Below are 12,181 nucleotides of genomic sequence, written 5' to 3'. Positions count from 1 at the left end.
TTTCCCTTCATGATCTGCTGTGTAACATTATTCTGTCATTGTGATAAATTTTAGCCATTAATGTAACTATAGGCTGAGTCCTATGAGTCATTATGTGAGTGGTCTTCGATATGCCCCAAACATGCCCTATCCTTTATTATTTTAGCACTTCCTTACTTTAAGGCACTGCAGGCAGCTCCAGACTTGTATTTTCCTTGGTTCAGTCATAGAATCAGCCATTTCTTCAAGAAGCCTTGGTTTCTTTTATTGGAGGTTGATGTTTAGAAAGCAAGATCTGGGTGCTCATTGCTAATGGGGTATCATTGCTTGTAGGCCCTTTTTTTTTGAACTGATAGACAAGGAAATGTGTGTATGTTTACTAACCCATATATACACACAAATTCATATTTACTTCTGTATCTTTCTACCCATGTGTATACAACAGATAGTGGGTTCATACTAGTTCTAGTCAACGTTAATCTAGAACCACAGGGTCCATTCTAGCCTTCTCTGCTTATTTGTAACTTCTTTCTTTGATAGTGAGAAAACTTGTTTGTTTGTTTCTTGTTGTTTTGTAAATTTTTAAAAAATATATATTTTATTGATTTTTTTACAGAGAGGAAGGGAGAGGGAATAGAGAGTTAGAAACATCGATCAGCTGCCTCCTGCACACCTCCTACTGGGGATGTGCCTGCAACCAAGGTACATGCCCTTGACAGGAATCGAAACTGGGACCTTTCAGTCTGCAGGCCAATGCTCTATCCACTGAGCCAAACTGGTTAGGGCAAAATTTGTTTTTTTACTTAACTGTAGTATACATGCAAAGTAGTGTCAGAATTGCTAATGTATACCCCTGTCAAATTGTGTCATAGCAACCCTAGTTGAGACAGAAGGTAGAAAAGAGAGTTTTCTTTTATGCAGGGATATAGGAGCCTTTTCCTTTGCCAGGTCTGTTGTATCAGTCAGGCTACATACAGCTGCAAGTCACAGAATATGTGACAAACAGTGGCTTAAGCAATTAGCACATTTATCTGGACATAGATGGCTGTGGTGTTGAGATGTCGCTTGATGATGCCATCAAAAATCTTTAAAAAACCCCACTTCATTGTTGAAAGTATTATAGGTGTCCTCTTTCCCCCGCATTGCCCCTTCTAGCAGCCAAAAAATCTTTTAAAAAACCTTTCGACTCTAATATCTTTGAGTATTCAATGTTCATTCTCAGATAGTCAGCTTATGGTAACAAAATTGCTGCTGTAGCTCCAGGATCACATCCTCATAAAATTGTTTGAAACCCCACCTCTGTTTTTATCAGGAATAAAAATCATTCCCAGAGGTGAATCCCCCCTCTCACCCTAGCTCACTTGCCCTGGTATATCATTGGCCAGAACTGGGTCACCCAGTTACACTGACTCCAAAGGTAGATGGGACTGAGAGCCTAAAAAAAGGAAGAAGGGAGTTGGCAACCAACAGTCTCCTACTATCTCAAAGGCAACTTCTAAGTCTAGTGAGCAAAAGCATCTCAAGCACCCTTCTTTTGACTCTGAAAATATTTTCTTGAATAAATTTGCAATCTCTATACCAGGCGTCCTCAAACTATGGCCCACGGGCCACATGCGGGTGTTTTTGCCATTTTGTTTTTTCACTTCAAAATAAGATATGTGCAGTGTGCATAGGAATTTGTTCATAGTTTTTTTTAAACTATAGTCCGGCCCTCCAACGGTCTGAGGGACAGTGAACTGGCCCCCTGTTTAAAAAGTTTGAGGCCCTGACCGGTTTGGCTCAGTGGATAGAGCGTCGGCCTGCCAGCTGAAGGGTCCCAGGTTAGATTCCGGTCGAGGGCATGTACCTGGGTTGCGGGCACATCCCCAGTGTGGGGTGTGCAGGAGGCAGCTGATCGATGTTTCTCTCTCGTCCATGTTTCTGGCTCTCTATCCCTCTCCTTTCCTCTCTGTAAAAAAATCAATAAAATACATTTTAAAAAAAATAGAGGACCCCTGCTGTATACTATGGCACTCATTCAAACTAATTAGAAAGAGGATAAATTTGAGTTAGTTAATATAGAAAAGTATAGACTACTTTTAGTAGCTTGTATGTCTATCACTTTAAATTGCACTTATCATTAAGGACTGGGCTAACCAAAAAAGGCCAAGAATTAATCCTTCAGAGGAAGCTTTGGGGAATGAGCACTAATCACATGGGATAAATACATTCTTTGCATACAAAGGGATCTACCAAGCTTCTTAAGCATATTTTTTCCTGAACTTCCCCCTGCGACATGTTTAACATGGGCATCTTTTGTGTGTGAGGGGAGATGGCAGAGGGGAGGTAGAGGGGAGAGCAAGGTGGAAGAGTGGTTAATCACAGGAGCAATGAAAGGAAACTTAGGCAAATTAGCACAATATTGGCTTCTTAATGTAACTATAACTTAGTTTTCTATATCTTATAACATGGATGCCCAATTAGGATCTTGGTACTTAGGAAATCTTATTTAGAAAAACATCTAAAACAACAACAACAAAAAAACCCATCAATAATCATCCACTTCTTACTTATCTCTTGTGTAAACATGGATTTCCATATATGAAGTTTGACTAATATATTGCTTACTTTTCTGCCTTGGTTTCCCTTTATTGTATTATTTTCAATAATATCCAGATCTCTCATAACAAATATTTCCAGGTAAACTCTCCCTGAGCAAGATACTACCCTACACACACACACACACACACACCCCAAACACAAATATACCAAGCCCCACTTTATGTTCATAAAACTTTCATTTTGCCTTTTTTTCTTAGTGGAGCTTTTAGGAAAAGGTGTGAGCAAGTTTCCTTCTTCCTCCTCTGAATCCCATTCTCTAGGATGATCAGTTAAATCTCATCTGGGTCATTCTCCCATGAGAAATGCTTCCTTTTCTTTCAGCATCCTGGATTTGTTGGAGAGCACAGAGAACAATGCATCAGATTCAGCCACCTCGGCAGTCACTTATCCATTGCATTGTGAAATTGCCTCCTTTTAGTAGCATATTTCATTTCAACCCATATTATGGCTCCTGCATTTTTCCAGAGTGGTGGAAAGAGCAAAAGATCTATCATTTCTAATAATACAAACTTTGATTACTTCAAAGTACTCTTTCAGCGCTACTTATATGAGGAAATGAACTCCTATTATACATTAATGACACTTTCTCTACCGTGATGAATTTGCTCAAATCATCTCGGAAACCATCTCAACGATCTTTTAGGGCCTCAAGAAGATTTTAAAGCACTTTCACCAAAACTGGCCTATGCTTACCTTCTGCCAGGAAGTCTCTGGAAAGAGACATGCCTGGGGACTTAGGCACCCGAGAACCAAGAGCAAGTTCAAAGACCAGCTGAGCCAGAACATGTTGACTCACAGCTGAAGGGGAAGGGAGGCCCCAGCAGAGGTGGGCAGGTGAGAAAGGAAGCAGAGCAGGTGCTGGTGATCACAGGCAGCGAGGGCTGCCTTCTCTACCACATATATCAAGTCCAACTGGTGGGACTCTGCCTGGCAATCAGTCTGGGTAGATAGTGGGCTCAGCCTTTAGTTGGAAATGTCACTGCACAGTGGACTGGCACAGCAGTCTTTCGGTCCTCACCCAGGTTAGTTATCATGTTGGAGAGTCAAGAGACCCTCACTCACTCCATAGTCCTGCATCGATGAATCTTCCTTTAGAAAGGCAGTGTGGGGTCTTGCTATAGGAAGGGGCCCTGGACTCTTGACAGGCCTGGTTCGAATCTTGCCTGTGCCATGGATAGCACTGAATAATCTTGGGCAAATCCTTTTGATAGGGGCAGAAATAGAATATTAGGGACCAGCAATAATTATCCTATATAATAAAACCCTAATATGCAAATCGACTGAACAGCAGAACAACCGGTCGCTATGATGCTCACTGACCTCCAGGGGGCAGATGCTCAACGCAGGAGCTGCCCCCTGGTAGTCAGTGCACTCCCACAGGGGGAGTGCTGATCAGCCAGAAACCAGGCTCACGGCTGGCAAGTGCAGCGGCGGTGGCAGGAGCCTCTCCCACCTCCATGGCAGTGCTAAGGAGCAGTGAGCCAAGCAGTAAAGAGCAGGCAGGAGGTAAGGAGCGAGGGGTCCCGGACTGTGAAAGGGATGTCCAACTGCAAGAGAGTGAAGGCTGGGCTGAGGGGACACCCCCCCTCCCATGCATGAATTTTGTGCACCGGGCCTCTAGTAGATTAATAAGTTCTTTTTGGCTTAAGTTAGTTTGAATAGGGTGTCTGCTATAGATTTCTGAAATGGTCCCGAATCATACAAGAAACTCATAAAATCTAAAAATGTACAGCTACCAACCTTCAGCCATTTCAAGTAGAGCAACTGAATGAATATGGGCTGTGAAGACTGAAGCTAACATTTGGTCCAACTGGTGCATATTTTTCTTATGCCTCCATTTCCTCTGAAATTGGTTATTATTGGCAAGTTTTTGGAGAAGCTCGGCTGCACCACTGTTAATTTCTACATTTCATAAATTTAGGGAGTCATGGGATTAAAATTCTAGGTTAGATCTGACTTGACCAAATTGTGAGGTATTAATGTAATAAAAAAAACCCCACCAAACTTTCATCTTTTAAGTTCCCTATCCTTTATTTAAGACTCCTGTGAGCTAGACATGTTTTTCATTCAGATGACTTAAAGGACGGAGGCAGAGATATTCTCACATGTCATTTCAAGGAATACTTTGACTTCTTATTCATTGTAATTCTTTCTGATTGAACTTTTCTTTATATATCCTATTCCCTGAAGATGTTTGTCTTGAAGTAGAGAAAGCAAAAGAGAGAGAACTATGCAAATATAGGGAGTTGTAGAGCATCCTAAAGAGTCATGGGATTTCTCAGAGTCATTTCCCAGAGTAACTTTTTTTTTTTTACCAGGAAAACATAAAATAAATATTTAATATCTGACTTTATCTCAGGAACTGAAGGAGCCACATCTAGGTGTGTGCCTTTTTGCTCTTCCTATAAAGGATCCCTAATATTACTTTGGAACCCAGCTTCATAAACATGAAATGGTTTTATCCTGATTTGTGATGCAAATGGATGATTAATCCAAGCTAGGTAAACAGGGAGATAAGTGAGCATCAGTACCCACACTGCTAGATTTTACATATGCACATTTCATACCAGACCCAATAGACACTTAAGCCTGCCCATCAGAACAGATATTTATAGCAGGGAAAGTTCTGGGTTGGACTGTCTGCCTTGAGCCATTTGGAACTTGAACTAGCTGGAGCAGATTGCAAGATTTAGGCTGTGGGAGAATAACTCTGGTTCTTTTTCAGCCTAAAGCAATTACCCAGCTGTTGGAAAGTTGAAATATTGGACCAAATTATGTTACCTAAGTTAAAATAAGCACTACTGAGAATAGCTCACTCTATATATTAAGGTACATGTATTATGCAAGAGACTTGACATTCCTATTTCTATATCTTATAAGTCAGCCTCAGAATCTTAACTGAAAATTAATTTGTTTATAGTATGTTTTTTGGCTATTTGTTTCCCAATCCATTGCCTTCTACGATTGTAACTTCTAGAAATATCCTTGACAAAGTCATCAATAACAAACTCTAAATAGTCCTGGATGGTTTGGCTGAGTGGATAGAGCGTCAGCCTGCGGACCAGAGTCCTGGATTTGATTCTGGTCAAGGGCAAGTACCTGGGTTGCAGGCTCCTCCCAGTCTTGGGCCCTGGGGTGGGGGATGGGAGGAGTGCATGCTGGAGGCAACCAATCTATGTGTTTCTCTCACATTGATATTTCTCTCTGTCTTTCCCTCTACCACTCTCTCTAAAAATCAATGGAAAAATATCCTTGAGTGAGGATTGAAAATAATAAAAAAATCTAAACACACACAAAAATACGTATTTTGAACATAACAACTGTGAAGTTTGGCCTAAAACTGACAATATGCTTTAAAAAAAGTCATTTACTCACACATGGCCTTATTCGATACATACTATACACCTGTATATATAGTACACAGGGCATGTAATATAGCAGCTCTAGTTCAAAGCCATACAATTAGCAAGTGACACATACAATTAGCAAGTGAAACATTTCTTCACTTCCTTCAGGCCCCTGCTCAGATACCATGTTATCAAAGAAACCATTCCTGATCACCTTAAATAAAGAATTTCCCTTTCCTTTTCTTCTGACCCTGCTTCCTTCTCATTATGGTATTTATTACCATTAGGGTTATTCATTGTTTTATGACCTGTTTTTTCCTCTAAAATGTGAGTTTTACTAAAGCAGGGACTTTGTTTTGTTCAAAGCCCCTAAATCAAGTGCCTGACACATGGCAGATCTCAATAAATATTTATTGCTTAACTATAATCATGTTAATTGCCCAGCTAGTGTCATTGTTTCATGCCCAAGTCAGCCTGCCTTCAACATCTTGCTCTTTCTGACCCAATAACCTGCATTCCATATCAGGGAAGATGCAAACTTCATTATTGATATACACCAATTCTTAGGACCCTTGTATTCCAACTAGAAAATTTATACATATTAGGGTTGATTTGCTAGTCAGAATGATTTAACAAGTATTAATTGCACACCTATTATATACTCTTGGATAAGCAATTTACCCAAGAAACTTGAAGCCCAGGAAAGGTAAATATTTGTATTGTGGAGTTCTATGTTCAGAATTGTTATGTACACCTGAGACAAATACAATGATATATGTCAATCATTATCTCACTTTTTAAAAGGCCAGTTTAAAAAAGAAATTATTAGGTCTATCTATTATATCAGAACAGAACACTTGCTCGCTTTTCACACTTTCTTTTCCCATCTTTCTCAGTCTCTACCTCTTCATTTCCATAAGCCAAATTTCTAGACATTTTCCTAGATTTCTCTTTCCTTCACCTTCCAAATTCAATCTCTTTGCAAAGCTCAAAAACTTTATTTACAAAACTTATCCTGAGACCCTTTGCTTCTCATCAACGTCACCTCTATAAATCCTAGTTCAAAGACATTCCATTTGCTTAGACTGCCAGCAGGTTTTCCTAAATGCTTTCCGTGTCTTCCCATTTCCCACCTAGCAGCCAGTACTGTCTTATAAAAGTGTAAATTATGAATCACTCCTCTGCTTAAAAGCTTCAATGGGTTCCCCACCACCACCACTAGATACCCCACTTATTACAAAAGACATTAAGTGATAGATGAACAACAGCCAAATAAAGATACACAGACAAGGGCAATTCTGTCCTCTGAGAGCTTGGGGCCCAGCATGTTGGCACCTGGAAGCATTCTGCTTCCCCCGTGTGGAAGGTCTCCAGTGGTTTCCTTATTTCATTCCTCTCTAAATTATTCCAAACCCTACCTTTTTTTTTTTTTAAATATATTTTATTGATGTTTTTACAGAGAGGATGGGAGAGGGATAGAGAGCTAGAAACATTGATGAGAGAGAAACATTGATCAGTTGCCTCCTGCACACCCCCCCCCCCGACTGGGGATGTGCCCGCAACCAAGGTACATGCCCTTGACCAGAATCGAACCTGGGACCCTTCAGTCGCAGGCCGATGCTCTATCCACTGAGCCAAACCGGTTTCGGCCAAACCCTACCTTTTTAACCTAGAAGCCCTACTTTATTGGATCCTGCTCACAAATCCAATCTTCCCTCTTAGGTTTTCCCCCTTTATTCATATATGAGTACTCTAGCCACACTGGCACAATAAACTCTTACCTGTCCCAGAATATTGGTACTAGCAACTCCTTGTCTTTTAGGTTTGCGTTTAAAATTTATCTGCCCAGAGAGGCCTTCTCTAACTACTTGATGGTCCCCTGTCCTCCACTCACAGTCGGAGAGTAAATTACATTCACTGATTGAGCATTGCAGAACTGCCATCTAATATTTTCTTGATCGGTTGTGTATTGTCCGTTTCCTTTCAGTGGAATGTACATCCGATGAAGACAGGGACTTGGCTTTATCAGCAGATTTTATAACCAAGTCTAAACACAACAGTGAGCACTCAAGAAACATTTATTGAATGCGCACATCTTTGCCTCGTTTTTTTTTTTTGGCAGCTTATGTAAGATCACAGTCGTTTTCTAAGACAACTTGAGCTCATTGTGCCCCATTTATGTTCTCCCAATCTGATCTCATTGCTTCAACCCACGAAAGGGAAGAGGGGAAGGACTGGGGCTTCCCTATTTCTTGGCTCAGTCCAGTAGCTCAAAATCATCAGATAAGGGGCAAAACAAAGGCAGGAGTAAACACTCCTGAGTTGAACAATAGTCATTTCTCACTTGAAATCTTAGGAAGAGAGAAAGACACAGTTCTTAACATCGAACGCTTTTGGGTTTAGAGAATAGATGTGGACAGAAAAGTGTTAGAATGAGGGAGGGAAACTAAATCAGAAGGAGGTAAGAGAAGGAGCTCACACCCTGCTGTAAGTATTCATGGTTCTGGACGTGGGTACCACATTTTATCTCGATCGACACTAAAAAAAAGAAAGCGGGATGGAATGAGGTAGGGTGGGGGCGAGAGAAAGGAAGGTCGAGAGGCGCGAAAGAAGCTAGGCAGCAAAGAGAAGGACGGAGCAGAGCAGTACAAAAGCTGTCTCGGATCTTGCCGGGGAGGCAAGCGTTAAGGGGAGGCGGGGAGTGACGCGGTTTGCGTCTGGAGCGGCTCCTTGGAGTCCACAGCATCCAACGCCGGAGCCTCGCCTTCCTTTCTCCCTCTGCAGACATCGAGACACAAAAAGAGAAGCGACCCCCTGGGCCAGCTCGAGGAACCCGCCCGCGCACCATGACCGAGACCACCAAGACCCACGTTATCTTGCTGGCCTGCGGCAGCTTTAACCCCATCACCAAAGGGCACATTCAGATGTTCGGTGAGTCCTCCTGCCCACCCCCCCGAGGCTGCTTCCGCCTCTCTCCAGTCCCCGGCACCGGTATTTTCCAGGGCGACTGAACTGGGAGGCGTGTGGCCCTTCGGAGGGGTGCGCTAGCTGATCCCGCTGGTCGGAGGTCAGCCCCTCTATTCCCGGCTCCGGGGAGGCGATGCAAACTGCGCTTTCGAGGCGTCACTTGCTCGGGCCAGACCCGGCTCTCGGGGTGGGGGCCGGGTGTGGGGTGTGTGTGTGGGGGGGGAGGAGGCAAGGGGTGGAGGAGGGGAAGGGGCGAAGGTGAGTGTCGGCTTGGGCTGGGTGGGAGGTCGAGGTTCGAGAACTTGGGTGCGGCTGTGCGGTGGTTTGGCTACTTGGCTGATGAGGATCGGGATGGGGCAGAGGTTGGGGCGCGGAGAAGCGGGGAGGATGGGGGTTGGAGATAACGTGCGGTTTGTTTAGGCTGGGCGGAAAGCTCGAAGGAGTGAAATGAGGTATATGCATCCGAGACACAAACATTACACTCACAACAACCAGTGACAGATGAATTGAGGGCTTGGATGGTGGTTGGGGGAGTCCAGGGGGGGAAATGTTTGAGGGTGGTGCGCCGTGTTTTGCCCGCGGAAGGTGGGTGGTTGAATGAATGGGGCAGAGGAGCGGTGGGAGGGGGGGGGGGCTGGCCAGCTTGGGCTTGGCTGTGGGGACCCGCTGCCCGGGAGGGGGTGGGCGGCGGGGGCGGGGCGGGCGCGGCCAGAGGCCTTCCCCAGCTGGTGTGGATGGATCTGGACCCAAGTTGGCTGACGTTCTTCCCAAGGCGGCGACGGCACCTGGGAGGCTTGCGGCGTGCGAGTGTGTGTATATGAGTGTGTGTGTGTGTGTGTGTGTGTGTGTGCGCGCGCGCGCGCGCGCGCGCTCCCGCTATCTGGGGCGGGTGTGTGTGTGTGAGAGAGAGAGCACACCATCACGCCGTTTGTTTCTTGGAGGCTTTGGGCTTGGAGAGAGAGGGAGCGAGCCGGCTCTTGGCTGCTGGTTTGGGATTAGCAGGGGCGAGAGAAAGGGGATCGATGCCTGTCGGAGGTCTCCGGCACGAGTGGCTTTGCTGCGGCTCCGGCCAGACTCATCGGCGCGGGGGTGTGCACGTTTAGACCCTGAGGGAGGGACGCGGAAGCAGGCTTAATGAGGGATTAGAAGTTGGGGGTGCTTTTTTTTTTTTTCTTTTTCTGGCACTGAGGGAAAGGAGAAGAGGAGAACGAGTGGGCTGGGGATGGATGAGTGACCGTGGGAGGCGACCCGGGCGGTCCACAGGGCGCTATCCAGAGGCGGCGGTGCTGAAATGCAGGGTGTGCCGGAGCTGGCTGCGGGCACACGTGTTTACCGGGAGCCTGAGGATCGCTGAGCTCTCCCAAGGCTCTTGAGTGAAAGCCACGTCATATCGGGCAAAGACTGGGAGAGGTGTCTTACACTAAAAATATTCTCTCTAAACCTAAAAGGTGCGTTGAACCGGGTCCGCTTATTAAAAACCTCACAAAAAGAATACAGACTTGCTTTGAGCCAAGGGCAGATGGGTAGGCACATGTATAGGATCCAAGGAGGGGGACTGAGAGGTAGCCATCCTTTCCTCACCATCCCCTTCAGCTTTGAAAGGCATCTCATTAGGAGCTAATGCCAACTAACCTACTTAGCTAGTAAATAAAGACTTTTTGTTAAGCATCAGGGTAGACCAGAGCATCTTATCAGTCTTCTAAAGAGTGTCAGACAGATCCTTGGGAACACTGTACTTTCACTTTCTTTTGCTTCTGATGTCTTCAGCCTTGTCCTTCCTTTTCTCTCTGTTCATATTTCCTCTAGCCATTTTGTGTGGGTGTTCTGTGTTCCTCTCACTTGCCCAGATGGGGATGGACTTCCCTCTGGAACTTCTTGGCTCTAGGAATTTTTCCTGAGCCAGGAAACACTCCTCCTTCTTCCTGGATGTAGTTAATTCTGCTTGTTTTGGGGTTTGCAAGAGGGACAGATTTAGATAGAAAACCAAGGATTCTGTCTTGTGTCTGAAGAGAGTTTGGTAACAACGATACAGGCTTTTATTAAGTTAATGTTGACCTGCCAGTTCTTCATGGCTTTAGACTCTATATACTTATTAACTAAGAAAGTACATGTTTAAAAAATTAGCATAACATTATCTTCGCGACCCACAGTTTGAGAACCATTGTTGTAGAGCCTAAGACCATCAGAAAACACAGATATTTACACTACAATTCATTAACAGTAGCAAAATTGCAGTTATGAAGTAGCAACAAAAATAATTTTATGGTTGGGGGTCACCACCACATTAGGAACAGTATTAAAGGGTTGCGGCATTAAAAAGGTTGAGAACCACTGCTTTAGAGGATAGAATATGTGGAAAAAGGAATGGATTGCAATAGGGAGGTTTAGACAGAGAATAGGTGAAAAGAGACTTTTGATAGTAGTGACTATATGCTTGTTATTGGAACTGAGGAAGAAGAGAGTATCTGTCAATAAAACCTTTTGAGTGTCCATTAGTCACACGTAATCCAGAGAACAACGTGGAAGGAGGAGGTGGTATGCTCACTGTGCAAAAGTCTTTATTTAATTAGGTTAGGAGGAGGTGGTATGCTCACTGTGCAAAAGTCTTTATTTAATTAGGTTAGGAGCTTATAACCTAATAAAGGATTTATCACATGTGCACTTGGATAGGAAACAAGAACCCAAAATATATATTCAACTATTTTTTGAACAATCTGTTATGGGAATCTTTGAACTCATGATAACTATTGTAATTGATTTTTGTAGAGTAGTTTCTAGTTTACAAAGCCTTTTCATATACGTTGTGTCACATTCCTAATAGCAAACTTACAAGAAAGGCACCTTTATCTCCATTTTACAAATGAAAAACTGATGTTCAGAGGCTAAGGGACTTTCTTAAGTGGCTTAAGTGACATGGAGAGCATGTGGCAGACTTGAGACTTTCTGAGTCCACTTGCAGAGGCCTCTGGACTGTACCAAAGGCAGGGACAAGTGCTCACTAATCTGCTGACTGCATAATTCCATGAACTCTATTTCCTTCAAACATATACTAATAGAGATTGGAAGCAAATTGGCCATCAACTAAATGAGATTCCTAAATATGCATTTCCTTAAGAGCTCCTTCCCACTTCTAAAGAAAACAATTACCCACAAACTATTTTCTTCTTTTAAATGGCTTTTTAAATTTCCTCCCCAACAATACAGAAATAATTGAATGCAATAAAATTATCAACAGTTTCTCTAAGGTGCCGGAAATTTGTAATGGAAACATTTTTTAAGACCTAAAC

The 12,181-nt window shown here is 43.6% G+C and overlaps 1 protein-coding gene across 1 annotated transcript in view; it reads left to right on the top strand.

Moving 5' to 3' along the window:
- Positions 1 to 8,773: 8,773 nt before the first annotated feature.
- The window catches only part of NMNAT2 (nicotinamide nucleotide adenylyltransferase 2), a 106,739-nt gene continuing 103,331 nt past the window's right edge, over positions 8,774 to 12,181 (top strand). Inside the window, exon 1 of the mRNA XM_054711725.1 lies at positions 8,774 to 8,858. Within this exon, the coding sequence (XP_054567700.1) occupies positions 8,774 to 8,858 (85 nt within the window). The remainder of the gene's footprint in view (positions 8,859 to 12,181) is intronic.

The sequence above is a fragment of the Eptesicus fuscus genome, chromosome 22, assembly GCF_027574615.1.
Source record: "Eptesicus fuscus isolate TK198812 chromosome 22, DD_ASM_mEF_20220401, whole genome shotgun sequence".
Lineage (NCBI taxonomy): Eukaryota > Metazoa > Chordata > Mammalia > Chiroptera > Vespertilionidae > Eptesicus > Eptesicus fuscus.
Note: the sequence above shows the minus strand (reverse complement) of the source record. Positions and strands in the feature narration are given on the sequence as shown.